This window comes from Salvelinus namaycush, chromosome 16 (assembly GCF_016432855.1).
Source record: "Salvelinus namaycush isolate Seneca chromosome 16, SaNama_1.0, whole genome shotgun sequence".
NCBI lineage: Eukaryota > Metazoa > Chordata > Actinopteri > Salmoniformes > Salmonidae > Salvelinus > Salvelinus namaycush.
Window position 1 is genome coordinate 22,812,733 of NC_052322.1, and position 12,768 is coordinate 22,825,500.

Sequence of the window (12,768 nt, forward strand, 5' to 3'; positions counted from 1 at the left end):
CATCATCCAAAGTGTAATTAATAACTTTACCATGCTCAAAGGGATATTCAGTGTCTGTTTTATATATTTTTATCCATCTACAAATAGGTGTCCTTCTTTGGGAGGCATCCTTTGGATGGCAGGTAGCCTAGTGGTTAGAGCGTTGGACTAGTAACCAAAAGGTTGCAAGAACGAATCCCCGACAAGGTAAAAATCTGTCGTTCTGCCCCTGAACAAGGCAGTTAACCCACTGTTCTTAGGCCGTCATTGAAAATAAGAATTTGTTCTTATTAACTGACTTGCCTAGTTAAATAAAGGTAAAATAAATAAATAAAATTGGAAAATATCCCTAGTCTTTGTGGTTGAATCTGTGTTTGAAATGCATAGCTTGACTAAGGGACCTTACAGATAATTGTATGAGTGGGGTAGAGATGAGGTAGTCATTCAAAAATTCTGTTAAACACTATTATTGCACACAGAGTGAGTCCATGCAACTTATTATGTGACTTGTTAAGCAAACTTTTACTACTGAACTTATTTAGGCTTGCCATAACAAAGGAGTTGAATACTTATTGACTCAAGACATTTCAGCTCTTAATTTTTAATTAATTTGTAAAAATGTCTAAAAACATAATTCCACTTTGTCATTATGGGGTGTAGTGTGTAGACCAGTGACACACAATCTCAATATAATCCATTTTAAATTCAGGCTGTAACACAACAACATGTGAAAAAAGTCCAGGGGTGTGAATACTTTCTGAAAGCTCTGTATATGTATGGCTCTGAATAGATTGGCTCCACGCCTTCTCTTCTCTGACACATCCATCCCAATTCCAAAGGAAAGCTCCATAAACAAGTGTTGTTCCCGCTTCTGGCTACACGATTAATCTTTATTTATTTAACTCAGGTGTCCCGAAGCCTTTCATACTGATGCTTTAAAAAGCTGCCAGATTCTGCCAGATCAGATCAGTTCAATTTGAAAAGGACTGAAAAGAACAAAACACAGCCTTCCTTAAAGCTCAGGTGTTTTCTAACCACTCATACTTTTACCTTTGTTCACCTTTTTTGCAGGGCAGGCCTGTTAGGGCGGATCCTGCTGTCAAAGACCCGGTTTGATTCCCTATCATATCAGACCAGTCACAGAAGACATACCTGTAGGCCTGCAGTATTGCTACAGTATGTGTACATCCCAAATGGCACCCTATTCCTTATATAGTGCACTATTTTTGACCAGATCCCTATGGTTGCACTATATAGGGAACATGGTGGCATTTGGGACTCAACCTATAGCCTATCACTTGTAATAAAAGCCTAAACAAGGCTTAATGAAAATGCACCATCTGCAGTGTAAATGATACTTCCCCTGAATGGAACCATAATGAGGTCATGACCCCAACAGTTTAAAGTTCCCCTTTAGGTAAGAGAGCAGGACTAATGAGCTCATACTGGTATCCTCTCTGGCACCATAAATCTGGTGCAGTCCTTTCGCTGGAATGTGTGTGTGTGTGTGTGTGTGTGTGTGTGTGTGTGTGTGTGTGTGTGTGTGTGTGTGTGTGTGTGTGCGCGCGTGCGTGCGTGCGTGCGTGTGTGTTGAGGATGCAAGGCTAACCTTTGGGCCTTTGGATGCAGGTGTGCTGGTTGTCGCTCAGGAAGAATCCTTCTCTGCAGCGGCACTCGTAGCTGCCCATCATGTTGACACAGATCTGCTGACAGCCACCATTACCCTCCGAACACTCATCCACATCTGTAATGAAACAGGAAAAGAGAACAATCATTACAATCATTGCACCGAAATAGGTCCATGAATGAGGAGACCAATAGTGTCGAAGGGAATAAGGGATCTTCTTCTGCAGTTACTTTTTTGCACCCAGTCAGATAGATTTTACAGAAGGAAAATATATTGGGGCGGCAGGTAGCCTAGTGGTTAGAGCGTTGGGCCAGTAGCCGACAGGTTGGTGAATCGAATCCCCGAGCTGACAAGGTAAAAATATGTTGTTCTGCCTCTGAGCAAGGCAGTTAACCCACTGTTACACTGGCGCCGAAGACATGGATGTCGATTATGGCAGCCACCCGCACCTCTCTGATTCAGAGGGGTTGGGTTAAATGTGAAAGTCACATTTCAGTTGAATGCATTCAGACTAGGTATCCCCCTTAATATGACAGCAACATAACAAAACGGAAGATTGTTGGCATGGAAGGGTTGACACAGGAGAATACAAGAGTTCACGAACATTTCTGAAAAAGTATGAGCCTAATAACAGTCATATCAATGCAATAGAACCAGGGGAGTGGTTTTCAGCAGGGCAGACTGCAGAGGTCACAACATGAGGGGGAGATATGAGACATAGTCAAGAGAAGATAGAGGGGGTTGTCTGAAGAGTTGATGTCTCAGTTAATAGTTATCTGGTGTGGCAGCAGACAGAGTGGAGGGTTCACGGTTTGAACGCCTCCAACTGTGCGGCACTAAGCCTGAGCAGCACAATCCTGGTAACATAATCCACCTGGAACAGAGTACTGTCAATGACGAGCGTCTGTCAGCCCCTCCACTGAAGGAATGCCAGGAGAGGAGGGAAAAGAGTGAGAAGAAACGGAGTGGAGGAGAGGGAGTGGAAGGAGAAGGGGAGAGGGAGGAGGGGGTAATGAAAGGGAGGGAGGAGTGGAGAGGGAGGAGAGCCACTTGAAGCCTAGTGAAGTGCAGCACACAGCAGTAGTCTGTACAGAGGTATCTCCTGAGGCTATGCTTTGTCACTGGGCGTAGCACCGTAGACTAATGAGTAGGTACTAACGGTAGGTGCTGACATAGCATTTAATCCCATTGAGACTTCATTGGGCCCCTTACTCTAAAAGGATACGACTAGAGGTGTTCGGTACTCTGTCTGAAGCCAACTGAGACTACACCCAATCAGTGTTAACAGCACAACATCTATTCATTAACAACTTGTTAAAAATGTCAGAGCACACCAGTAACTACATGGGGTATTGGAACATAGAGAAACCAGATGTAAGCTCTTTTGAATGTATAGCATCAAGCCACCATCCTTACGGTGGGACAAATCCAAACATAGCCCTAAAATGATTTAACAGTATCAAATTAAAAATGTTTGGGGCCATCCATGAATCTTTGAAGACCTTTTAAAAGGATTGTCTTGCACAGTGTCATACAATATTATATACAGTATATTTGTATTGAACCTTTATTTAACCAGGAAGTCTCATTGAGGTCAGAAGACCTCTTTCCCAAGAGAGACCTGTCTATGGGATTAGACGTTAGTAATGTTACCAGTCATCCCAGCATTCCCTATGCGTGACAATGCCTTGAATCCAGGCCTCCTCCTCCCCTGGAGACCTGTGCTCTGTCCCTGACTACGGACAGAGCTGGAACCCTATCCATCCCCATGCTCGACGCATCAATAGTCTGCTGTATACACAAGGCTTTTTTTAATAAACCGTCATGCGAAAAAAAAAATCTGTCTATTTGTTCAGTCTGAGAAGGCCTCTGGATTAAGTTTCCTTTCGGGGGGATACTCAGCTCAGCATAGTTAGAAATTAAACTTCACTCTGTCCTCCTCTCTTTCACACAGACATAGACACACACAGATGCACACACACACCTCCAACTCCGGAGTGATCCCTTGAGTGATGTCAGAGTGGAACCTGACTAGACAGAAACCTCTGGGGTAGCTTAGTGGGTTAGTGGCGTGTGACCCTCCTGACCCCAACGACGTGCCAAGTCTAGCCCATCAGCACCGCTGCCTGCCTCCTCTCAAAACAATGTAATCATGTCACTAAGGCCCACTGAGAAAACCTGAGCACTATCGCTAGCCAGGTGATGTGTCTGTCCCTGCATCCTTGAAAAGAGATGAGAAATAAAGTTAGTGTTATAAGGACAGACCAGAAGGCCTGTGAAGGTTGAAGAAGTTGGAGCCGTTTCAGAGTGAAGTGTGCTCCATTTGAGCAGCAGAGCTGCAATCCACCCCAGCCTCAGTGCAGATGCTTTGGCTTTAATTTAACAGAGTCTTTCTCCACTGTGAAAGAAAGGGAGAGTGACAGCGGTAACACCTTTCAGCTTAGCTGCAAGAAACCTGCAGCTGCACCTTTGCAGATAAACCATAAAGCCAAACACTAACCTGTATGACACCCCCCCCCCCCCCCCCCCCAAATAAACACACACCAAAATAAGTGGGCACACACACACACACACACACACACACACACACACAGAGATGGAGAGAAGTAAACTAATGACACATGCATGAATATACACCAAACAAGCAGTCAGCCACAAAAAGCCAATCGGGAATTCTCTTTCCAAACCTCCAGCGCATCAATGAAGGTTTCATTTCTTGATTCCTTCATCCCACCAAATGAGGCGTTGCCTGTCAGTAGATCTCTCCTGCTGCAATAATTGCCTGTGTTGTGTGCTAGGCAAGGCTGGCGTCCAAAGCAAATATTTCCAAGCGGAAAGGGATTCTGGCACAGCCAGGAGAAGTGATCATGTTATTTGGACTTAAACGTTTTTTTTAACAAAAATACCTTGAGAGTATGGGGAAAAAAACGTGTTAATGAAGATAAAAGGGCTGCCTCAGTTATGAAACATGACATCTCTCCCTCTATCCCTCGCTTTGCTGTGAGGAGGAGATGGGAAAAAGGGAAGATTCAAACAGAGGGAGATTAAGAGATTGGTTGTGTTTGCGGAGGCCATGTCCGCTGGTTTCTCAGATAGCCTTGACTGTATATATAACATTTGGCCTTGTGCTGAGCTTCGGAGCCGTGTAAACATGGCGGCTGAGTTACAAAAACTCCTCAACTCTTATTTTGAGACGCGCTCATGTCTTTTTCTAAAAAGGTTCAGATACTCTCGGGACATTTATTGCTGACCCAGCACCAGAGATTTAAGGGGAAAATAAAAAACGATGTCGATCTCCTCCACAGTGCTGACCAAGAGTTGTGCTTCCACAGACCCAACAGACAGGCAGGCAGACAAGGAGACAGACAGGCATGTCTTTGGGATCCAGACCAGAGCAGACAGCCCAGAGACATGAAGAGGTGAGACCGAGGCCGGCCATTCGCCCTGTTTGTGCTTTTCATTTACAGGGGTATAAGAAACACACACTCCCTAATAAGGCAGCAATAAGGGCCAGGCTGAAGGCAGCACACAAACAGCATGCTGTGCTGCCTGAGCTGCCCTGGTAGGTGAGGGAGACATTATGAAGTTAAACATCCCGTTGGCTTTGCTGAGCATCGGTAGGTGGGAGGAGGGAAGGGGGAGCATAGAGAGCTAGTCCCAAATTAAAACAAGATCCTTTCTTTTTTAAACAGGATTAGGGGATTTCCTCTTTCCTCTCCGTTGCCTCTGGAGTTCAATGACACGGCTCGTTCTTTCCACCCTCTTGACTGAACAGTGACCACGGCGCCAGGTTTGAACCGAGCCGAGACGCTCTGAGAGGAGCCCTGAGTGCACACAGACACAGGCCACGCGTAAACAAACACGCAGCGCTTATCAAGCACATGTCAGCAGGAGGTTGCACAAGTGAATGTGTTGCCTGAGCACAAACACACTCTCTGTTCGTTAGGTGGGTGGTTGGGAAACGAACTCAGAGCAGTGGGAGAGCTACTAGGCTAGAGATACTTTTTATTGGTTAGACAATGCACTTCCTTAGGTTAAGCCAATGTATAGGTGTTATTAAAGCTGATTTAAACCCTGACTAGCGTGACCACAATACACAAAAACAAATAAAGCCTTTGCTTAGGCTGCATTTTGATTTGAATTCTTAAAAGCCTAAATTGTTGTGTGTGGACCCATTTAGGTATAAAAATATATTTCAAAAATTATTTGATAAAATGTTGAATTTGGATTTTACCCAGAGAAAACGCAAAAAAAGACAGTGAAGTGTTTTCGAAGTGTTTGTCCTTTATCTAGGAGATATAAGAAAGCTTAGGAAATATATAGATTTTTTTTACACATATTTAACCCCATTTTTGGGTAGGCACAAAACTACATTCATACTTCCATTAAAAAAAACTGCTGTACCGGTTATCTTAAGATGAGTCCCGTGACACTTGTGGGGGACGTAGAGAATACTGGAGAATCACCCCTTTCCACAGTGGGGTAACATTAACGTGTAGCCCAAACTGTTCGGACGCTACAAACAGAAGTTGGCACATCAACGGTACCGACCTCAGACGAGTCCTCTTACACTTGTGTGGGTCGTAGAGACCACCACCGTGTTCGTGAGAGTCTCCCCTTTCCATAGCGTGGTCATAATAACCGTTTGGACGCTACATACATTTTTGTGAGAAGACTGATTTTTGTGATGTGTCTCATAGTTTGACAAACTCCACTCTAGCTCTGCCACCTTTCACAGCAGATGCGGAAGTGCGACATAGGCAGATGCGGTGGATTAAGACGAGGGTTGCAAAGGGTGGGAAACTTTCCGGGAAATTTCCATGGGGAATTTGGGGAATTTTGCTTAGATTCATCAAAAAAGTTAACTTATAACAAGTTAACCTTTTTTGTGGAATACACATAAGGGATTTCTAGGTCTTGTGACATATTTTGGTTAAACTATCCCCAACTCAATGGAATTGCAAACCTCTGCATGCACAGTGCATTCTTCCATCACATGTACAGCTGATTCTCAAGATCTTGCAAACTAATGAGATGCTATTGAGCCCACACTACTACACTGTCTGAGCCAAGAACTACATGCTTTCTGGTAAGTTTTGATTACAATACTGGGTGGGGTGAATATACACTGCTCAAAAAAATAAACGGAACACTAAAATAACACATCCTAGATCTGAATGAATGAAATATTCTTATTAAATACTTTTTTCTTTACATAGTTGAATGTGCTGACAACAAAATCACACAAAAATTATCAATGGAAATCAAATTTATCAACCCATGGAGGTCTGGATTTGGAGTCACACTCAAAATTAAAGTGGAAAACCACACTACAGGCTGATCCAACTTTAATGTAATGTCCTTAAAACAAGTCAAAATGAGGCTCAGTAGTGTGTGTGGCCTCCACGTGCCTGTATGACCTCCCTACTACGCCTGGGCATGCTCCTGATGAGGTGGCGGATGGTCTCCTGAGGCATCTCCTCCCAGACCTGGACTAAAGCATCCGCCAACTCCTGGACAGTCTGTGGTGCAACGTGGCGTCGGTGGATGGAGCGAGACATGATGTCCCAGATGTGCTCAATTGGATTCAGGTCTGGGGAACGGGCGGGCCAGTCCATAGCATCAATGCCTTCCTCTTGCAGGAACTGCTGACACACTCCAGCCACATGAGGTCTAGCATTGTCTTGCATTAGGAGGAACCCATGGCCAACTGCACCCTCATATGGTCTCACAAGGGGTCTGAGGATCTCATCTCGGTACCTAATGGCAGTCAGGCTACCTCTGGCGAGCACATGGAGGGCTGTGCGGCCCCCCAAAGAAATGGCACCCCACACCATGACTGACCCACCGCCAAACCGGTCATCTTGGAGGATGTTGCAGGCAGCAGAACGTTCTCCACGGCGTCTCCAGACTCTGTCACGTCTGTCACATCCTCAATGTGAACCTGCTTTCATCTGTGAAGAGCACAGGGCGCCAGTGGCGAATTAGCCAATCTTGGTGTTCTCTGGCAAATTCCAAACGTCCTGCACGGTATTGGGCTGTAAGCACAACCCCCACCTGTGGACGTCGGGCCCTCATACCACCTTCATGGAGTCTGTTTCTGACCGTTTGAGCAGACACATGCACATTTGTGGCCTGCTGGAGGTCATTTTGCTCTGGCAGTGCTCCTCCTGCTCAAAGGCGGAGGTAGCGGTCCTGCTGCTGGGTTGTTGCCCTCCTACGGCCTCCTCCACGTCTCCTGATGTACTGGCCTGTCTCCTGGTAGCGCCTCCATGCTCTGGACACTACGCTGACAGACACAGCAAACCTTCTTGCCACAGCTTGCATTGACGTGCCATCCTGGATGAGCTGCACTACCTGAGCCACTTGTGTGGGTTGTAGACTCCGTCTCATGCTACCACTAGAGTGAAAGCACCGCCAGCATTCAAAAGTGACCAAAACATCAGCCAGGAAGCATAGGAACTGAGAAGTGGTCTGTGGTCACCACCTGCAGAACCACTCCTTTATTGGGGGTGTCTTGCTAATTGCCTATAATTTCCACCTGTTGTCTATTCCATTTGCACAACAGCATTTGAAATTTATTGTCAATCAGTGTTGCTTCCTAAGTGGACAGTTTGATTTCACAGAAGAGTGATTGACTTGGAGTTACATTGTGTTGTTTAAGTGTTCCCTTTATTTTTTTGAGCAGTGTATTTTATATCACATACTTGATTTTTTGTTAACTAGTAAATAGAACCCTACAGCAAAGTGTGTTTAAATAATTTCTAACTTGTTAACAATTTCTGCTAGCTAGTTTTTGCTACCATTTGGGTTTTAGCTTGCTTGACCCGGCTAACTGAGGAGTGTTAATTCACCTGTTTCCATACATGTTTCATTAAAAACAAATTCTTACAAAGGAGTTGTTTAATCTAACTGCTTAACTATCTTTTTAAAATAATCCCCCCCCCCCTTTTTTCTCCCCAATTGGTAGTAGTTACAGTCTTGTCTCATCGCTGCACCTCCCGTACGGACTCGGGAGAGCTATGCGTCCTCCGAAACACTACCCAACCAAGCCGCACTGCTTCTTGACACAATGCACATCCAACACGGAAGCCAGCCGCACCAATGTGTCAGAGGAAACACCGTACACCTGGCGACCTGGTCAGCGTGCACTGCGCCCGGCCCACCACAGGAGTCACTAGTGCACGATGAGACAAGGATATCTCTGCCGGCCAAACCCTCCCTACCTCGGACGACGCTGGGCCAATTGTGCACCGCCCCATGGGCCTCCTGGTCACTGCCAGCTGCGACAGAGCCTGGGCTCAAACCCAGAATCTCTGGTGGCATAGCTAGCACTGCGATGCAGTGCCTTAGACCCCTGCGCCACCAGGGAGACCTAACTGCTTAACTATCTTAACTTATCTGTACATGGAATTGTATTTTACATTTTTTTACATTTTTTTCTTCTAATCTTTACAGGAAAATGCCATAGGCACTATCTGATGTGTGGAGACATTTCACTGCAGCTAATGTAGAAGGAAAATCTGTGCACATTTGCAAATACTGTGCCAAATCATATGTGAAGAATGCAACAAAGATGCAGAATCATCTAGCCAAATGCATAAAGTTCCCTCAGCGCTCACAACAAGCAACCTCAGACAAAAGTCCCTCTACTTCTATTCGCGGTGAAAATTATGAATCAGACACCTTATCGATAGCAACAGCTCATGGTCCTCCTGGAATCAGACGTTTTTTGACTCAATGGAGGAACATAGTCAGAGAAATACTGATGAATGTCTTGCTCGAGCTGTGTATGCAACTAGTTCACCTCTGATGCTCACAGGCAAAGTGTATTGGAAGAGATTTCTGAATGTTCTTCGCCCAGCATACACCCCTCCAACCAGACATGCTTTATCTACTAATTTGCTGGATGCAGAGTTCAACAGAGTTCAAGTGAAGGTCAAGCAAATCATAGAGAAAGCAGACTGTATTGCTATCATCTCTGATAGGTGGTTGAATGTTCGTGGGCAAGGAATAATTAACTACATCATCTCCACCCCTTAACCAGTATTCTACAAGAGCACAGACACAAAGAACAACAGACACACCGGTCTCTACATTGCAGATGAGCTGAAGGAAGTCATCAATGACCTTGGACCACAGAAGGTATTTGCACTGGTGACAGACAATGCTGCGAACATGAAGGTTGCTTGGTCTAAAGTGGAGGACTCCTACCCTCACATCACACCCATTGGCTGTGCTGCTCATGCATTGAATTTGCTCCTCAAGGACATCATGGCACTGAAAACAATGGATACACTCTACAAGAGAGCAAAGGAAATGGTTAGGTATTTGAAGGGTCATCAAGTTATAGCAGCAATCTACCTCACCAAGCAAAGTGAGAAGAATAAGAGCACCACATTGAAGCTGCCGAGCAACACCCGTTGGGGTGGTGTTGTCATCATGTTTGACAGTCTCCTGGAGGGAAAAGAGTCTCTCCAAGAAATGGCCATATCACAGTCTGTCGATATGGACAGCCCCATCAAATCAAATCAAATCAAATCAAATGTATTTATATAGCCCTTCTTACATCAGCTGATATCTCAAAGTGCTGTACAGAAACCCAGCCTAAAACCCCAAACAGCAAGCAATGTTGTTAGGAAAAACTCCCTAGAAAGGCCAAAACCTAGGAAGAAGCCTAGAGAGGAACAAGGCTATGAGGGATGGCCAAGAGGACTGGCCACCCCTCATAGCCTGGTTCCTTCTACACCTGCATTGCTTGCTTGATCCATCAAGAGGATCCTCCTGGGTGATGTATTTTGGGAGAGAGTGGTAAACAGCCTGAAACTCTTTGAAACCTATAGCAGTAGCCATTGCACGAATTGAGGGAAACAATGCCATCCTGTATGATGTTCAGACTCTGCTTGCAGATGTCAGAGAAGAAATCCGTACTGCCCTGCCCACTTCACTGTTGCTCCAAGCAGAGAAAACTGCAGTTCTGAAATACATTAAAAAACGTGAAGAATTCTGCATGAAGCCCATACACGCCACAGCGTACATGTTGGACCCCAAGTATGCAGGCAAGAGCATCCTGTCTGGTGCAGAGATCAACAAGGCCTATGGTGTCATCACTACCGTGTCTCGCCACCTTGGCCTGGATGAGGGCAAGGTTCTTGGCAGTCTGGGGCAGTACACTTCCAACCAATGGCTTTGGGATGGAGATGCAATATGGCAATCGTGCCAACATATCTCATCAGCCACCTGGTGGAAGGGACTTTGTGGATCTGAGGCTCTTTCCCCCTCCCACCAACATCAGCCGCCTCAGAGCGCAACTGGTCCTTATTTGAGAACATACACACCAAAGCACACAACAGGCTGACCAATACAAGGGTTGAAGAATTGGTGGCCATCCGGGAAAATTTGAGTCTTTTTGAGCCTGACAACGAGCCATCCTCAACAAGGTTGGAAAATGACAGGGAAGATGAGGCCTCAGAGTCTGATATTCAAGAGGTGGACACTGAGGAGGTCCAGGGAGAAGACATGGACGCCTGAGAGGAAGACAGCCAAAGCTTTAGTTTCTCGACTATCATTTTACAGATGTATGTTGAAAACGTTTTTGGGAGATGCGATGGATCATTGGTGATCATTCAATATTTCCTTTCTTTTGTTGTTCAGTGAAATCATCCCATGTGAAGAGTCAACTCATTTAATTAAAGTTCAATTCGTAACTAAATAGTTTTTTAAATTTCTATTGGAAGGATTTAATAATTTGCAATTAGGTCTAAGGTTTATGTTTCTGTCTCCATATGATATGGTAAATATATCCAATGCAAAAAAACACCTACATTTAAATGGTAATAATATTAATTTGCATATATTTCCATTAATTGCCATATATTCCTGTTAATTCCCATATATTCCCGTTAATTCCCACGGAAAGTTTCCACCTCTGAATATTCCCCAAAATGTGCAACCCTAATTGAGATGCATCCAATGCAAAACTAATGGATTTTATTATTATGTTACTTAGCACCTGTGTCAATCGACTCTAGGGAGATATTTCAGTGGAACAGCTTATTGTCATACCAACACGATATAAACAAAGCTAATGCTGCTTTGATCGAAGCCCAGCCTCCAACGATGCACTCGTTGCTCAGGTAACAGTTTTTGGTAAATATACACAAGAGAGAACCTAAACTTCCACTGTCTCACTCAGTTATTCCATAATTTTTTTTTTTGCTTTGGTCATACCAAATGATATTCCTCTGTTCCTTTAAAACAAGTCAAAGTATTTTAAAAACAAACCCCAGAATGTGTGTTTGGGTGGACAGGCTCGTGCCAAGAAATCAAGAGGCCCTGACGTCTGCAGCCTGACGGCTTGCTGTCTGTTGGATGCTTACATCCTTAAAGCCCAATCCCAGGCTTGACTTTCCCCCCAAACCCTGCCAGTCGGCTCAGCTGGAATTGTTAATTTCATGGTGGATGGGGACGAACAATCCTGAGGGAGCGAGAGTGTTGATATCCTCTTCAGGAGCCAGCGAAACCCAAATCCTCCTCCTCCCTTACAACTCACCACTCCACCCTCCACGCTTCATCTCCCCTACCTGGACTTTGGAAAGCCTCTCTGCCAAAACCCAATTTGTGCGTGTCACAACAGCAAAGTGATTGCACTCTGGGGAGAGGAGGGTATCTGACCAGAGTATTCTGGGTATCTACATCTGCAATGGAGAGATGGTGGAGGGGAGGGTGATTACTAAACTGCCAGAGAACCTGGGATTTGTGATTTCCCCTGGATCAAACCAGAGGAGTGATGGCCTTTACTTTACCAGAGCATCATTATCTGGGCTCCCTCTCAGACAGCTAACATATTTACACACAAAGGGGAACAGTGAGGTTAAAGTAATTTCCTCATGTCCGGGAGAGATTCAAATCCGATCTGTTGAGATTGAGTCAAGAGAGGGGTGGTGATGGGGGAGGGGTGGGGTTAAAAGTGTTGCATTAAAGGGTGCTTGCTTCAAAGAATGAGGATGTAGCGAATCAACGTGAGGCACTCTGGTGATTGTACTTTAACAACAGCCCCCTGGTCAATAATACATCAGGTATACAGGCTCAACCAAGCGATCACTCAAAGCTGTCACACTAGATTGTGGAGAAAACAAAGTTTTTCCACTTAGTCAGAGGGG

The 12,768-nt window shown here is 45.0% G+C and overlaps 1 protein-coding gene across 1 annotated transcript in view; it reads right to left on the reverse strand.

Moving 5' to 3' along the window:
• Positions 1–12,768, reverse strand: part of LOC120061195 (signal peptide, CUB and EGF-like domain-containing protein 3) — a 111,918-nt gene that overhangs the window by 61,461 nt on the left and 37,689 nt on the right. Inside the window, exon 4 of the mRNA XM_039010808.1 lies at positions 1,589–1,723. Coding sequence (XP_038866736.1) covers positions 1,589–1,723 — 135 coding nt within the window. The remainder of the gene's footprint in view (positions 1–1,588; positions 1,724–12,768) is intronic.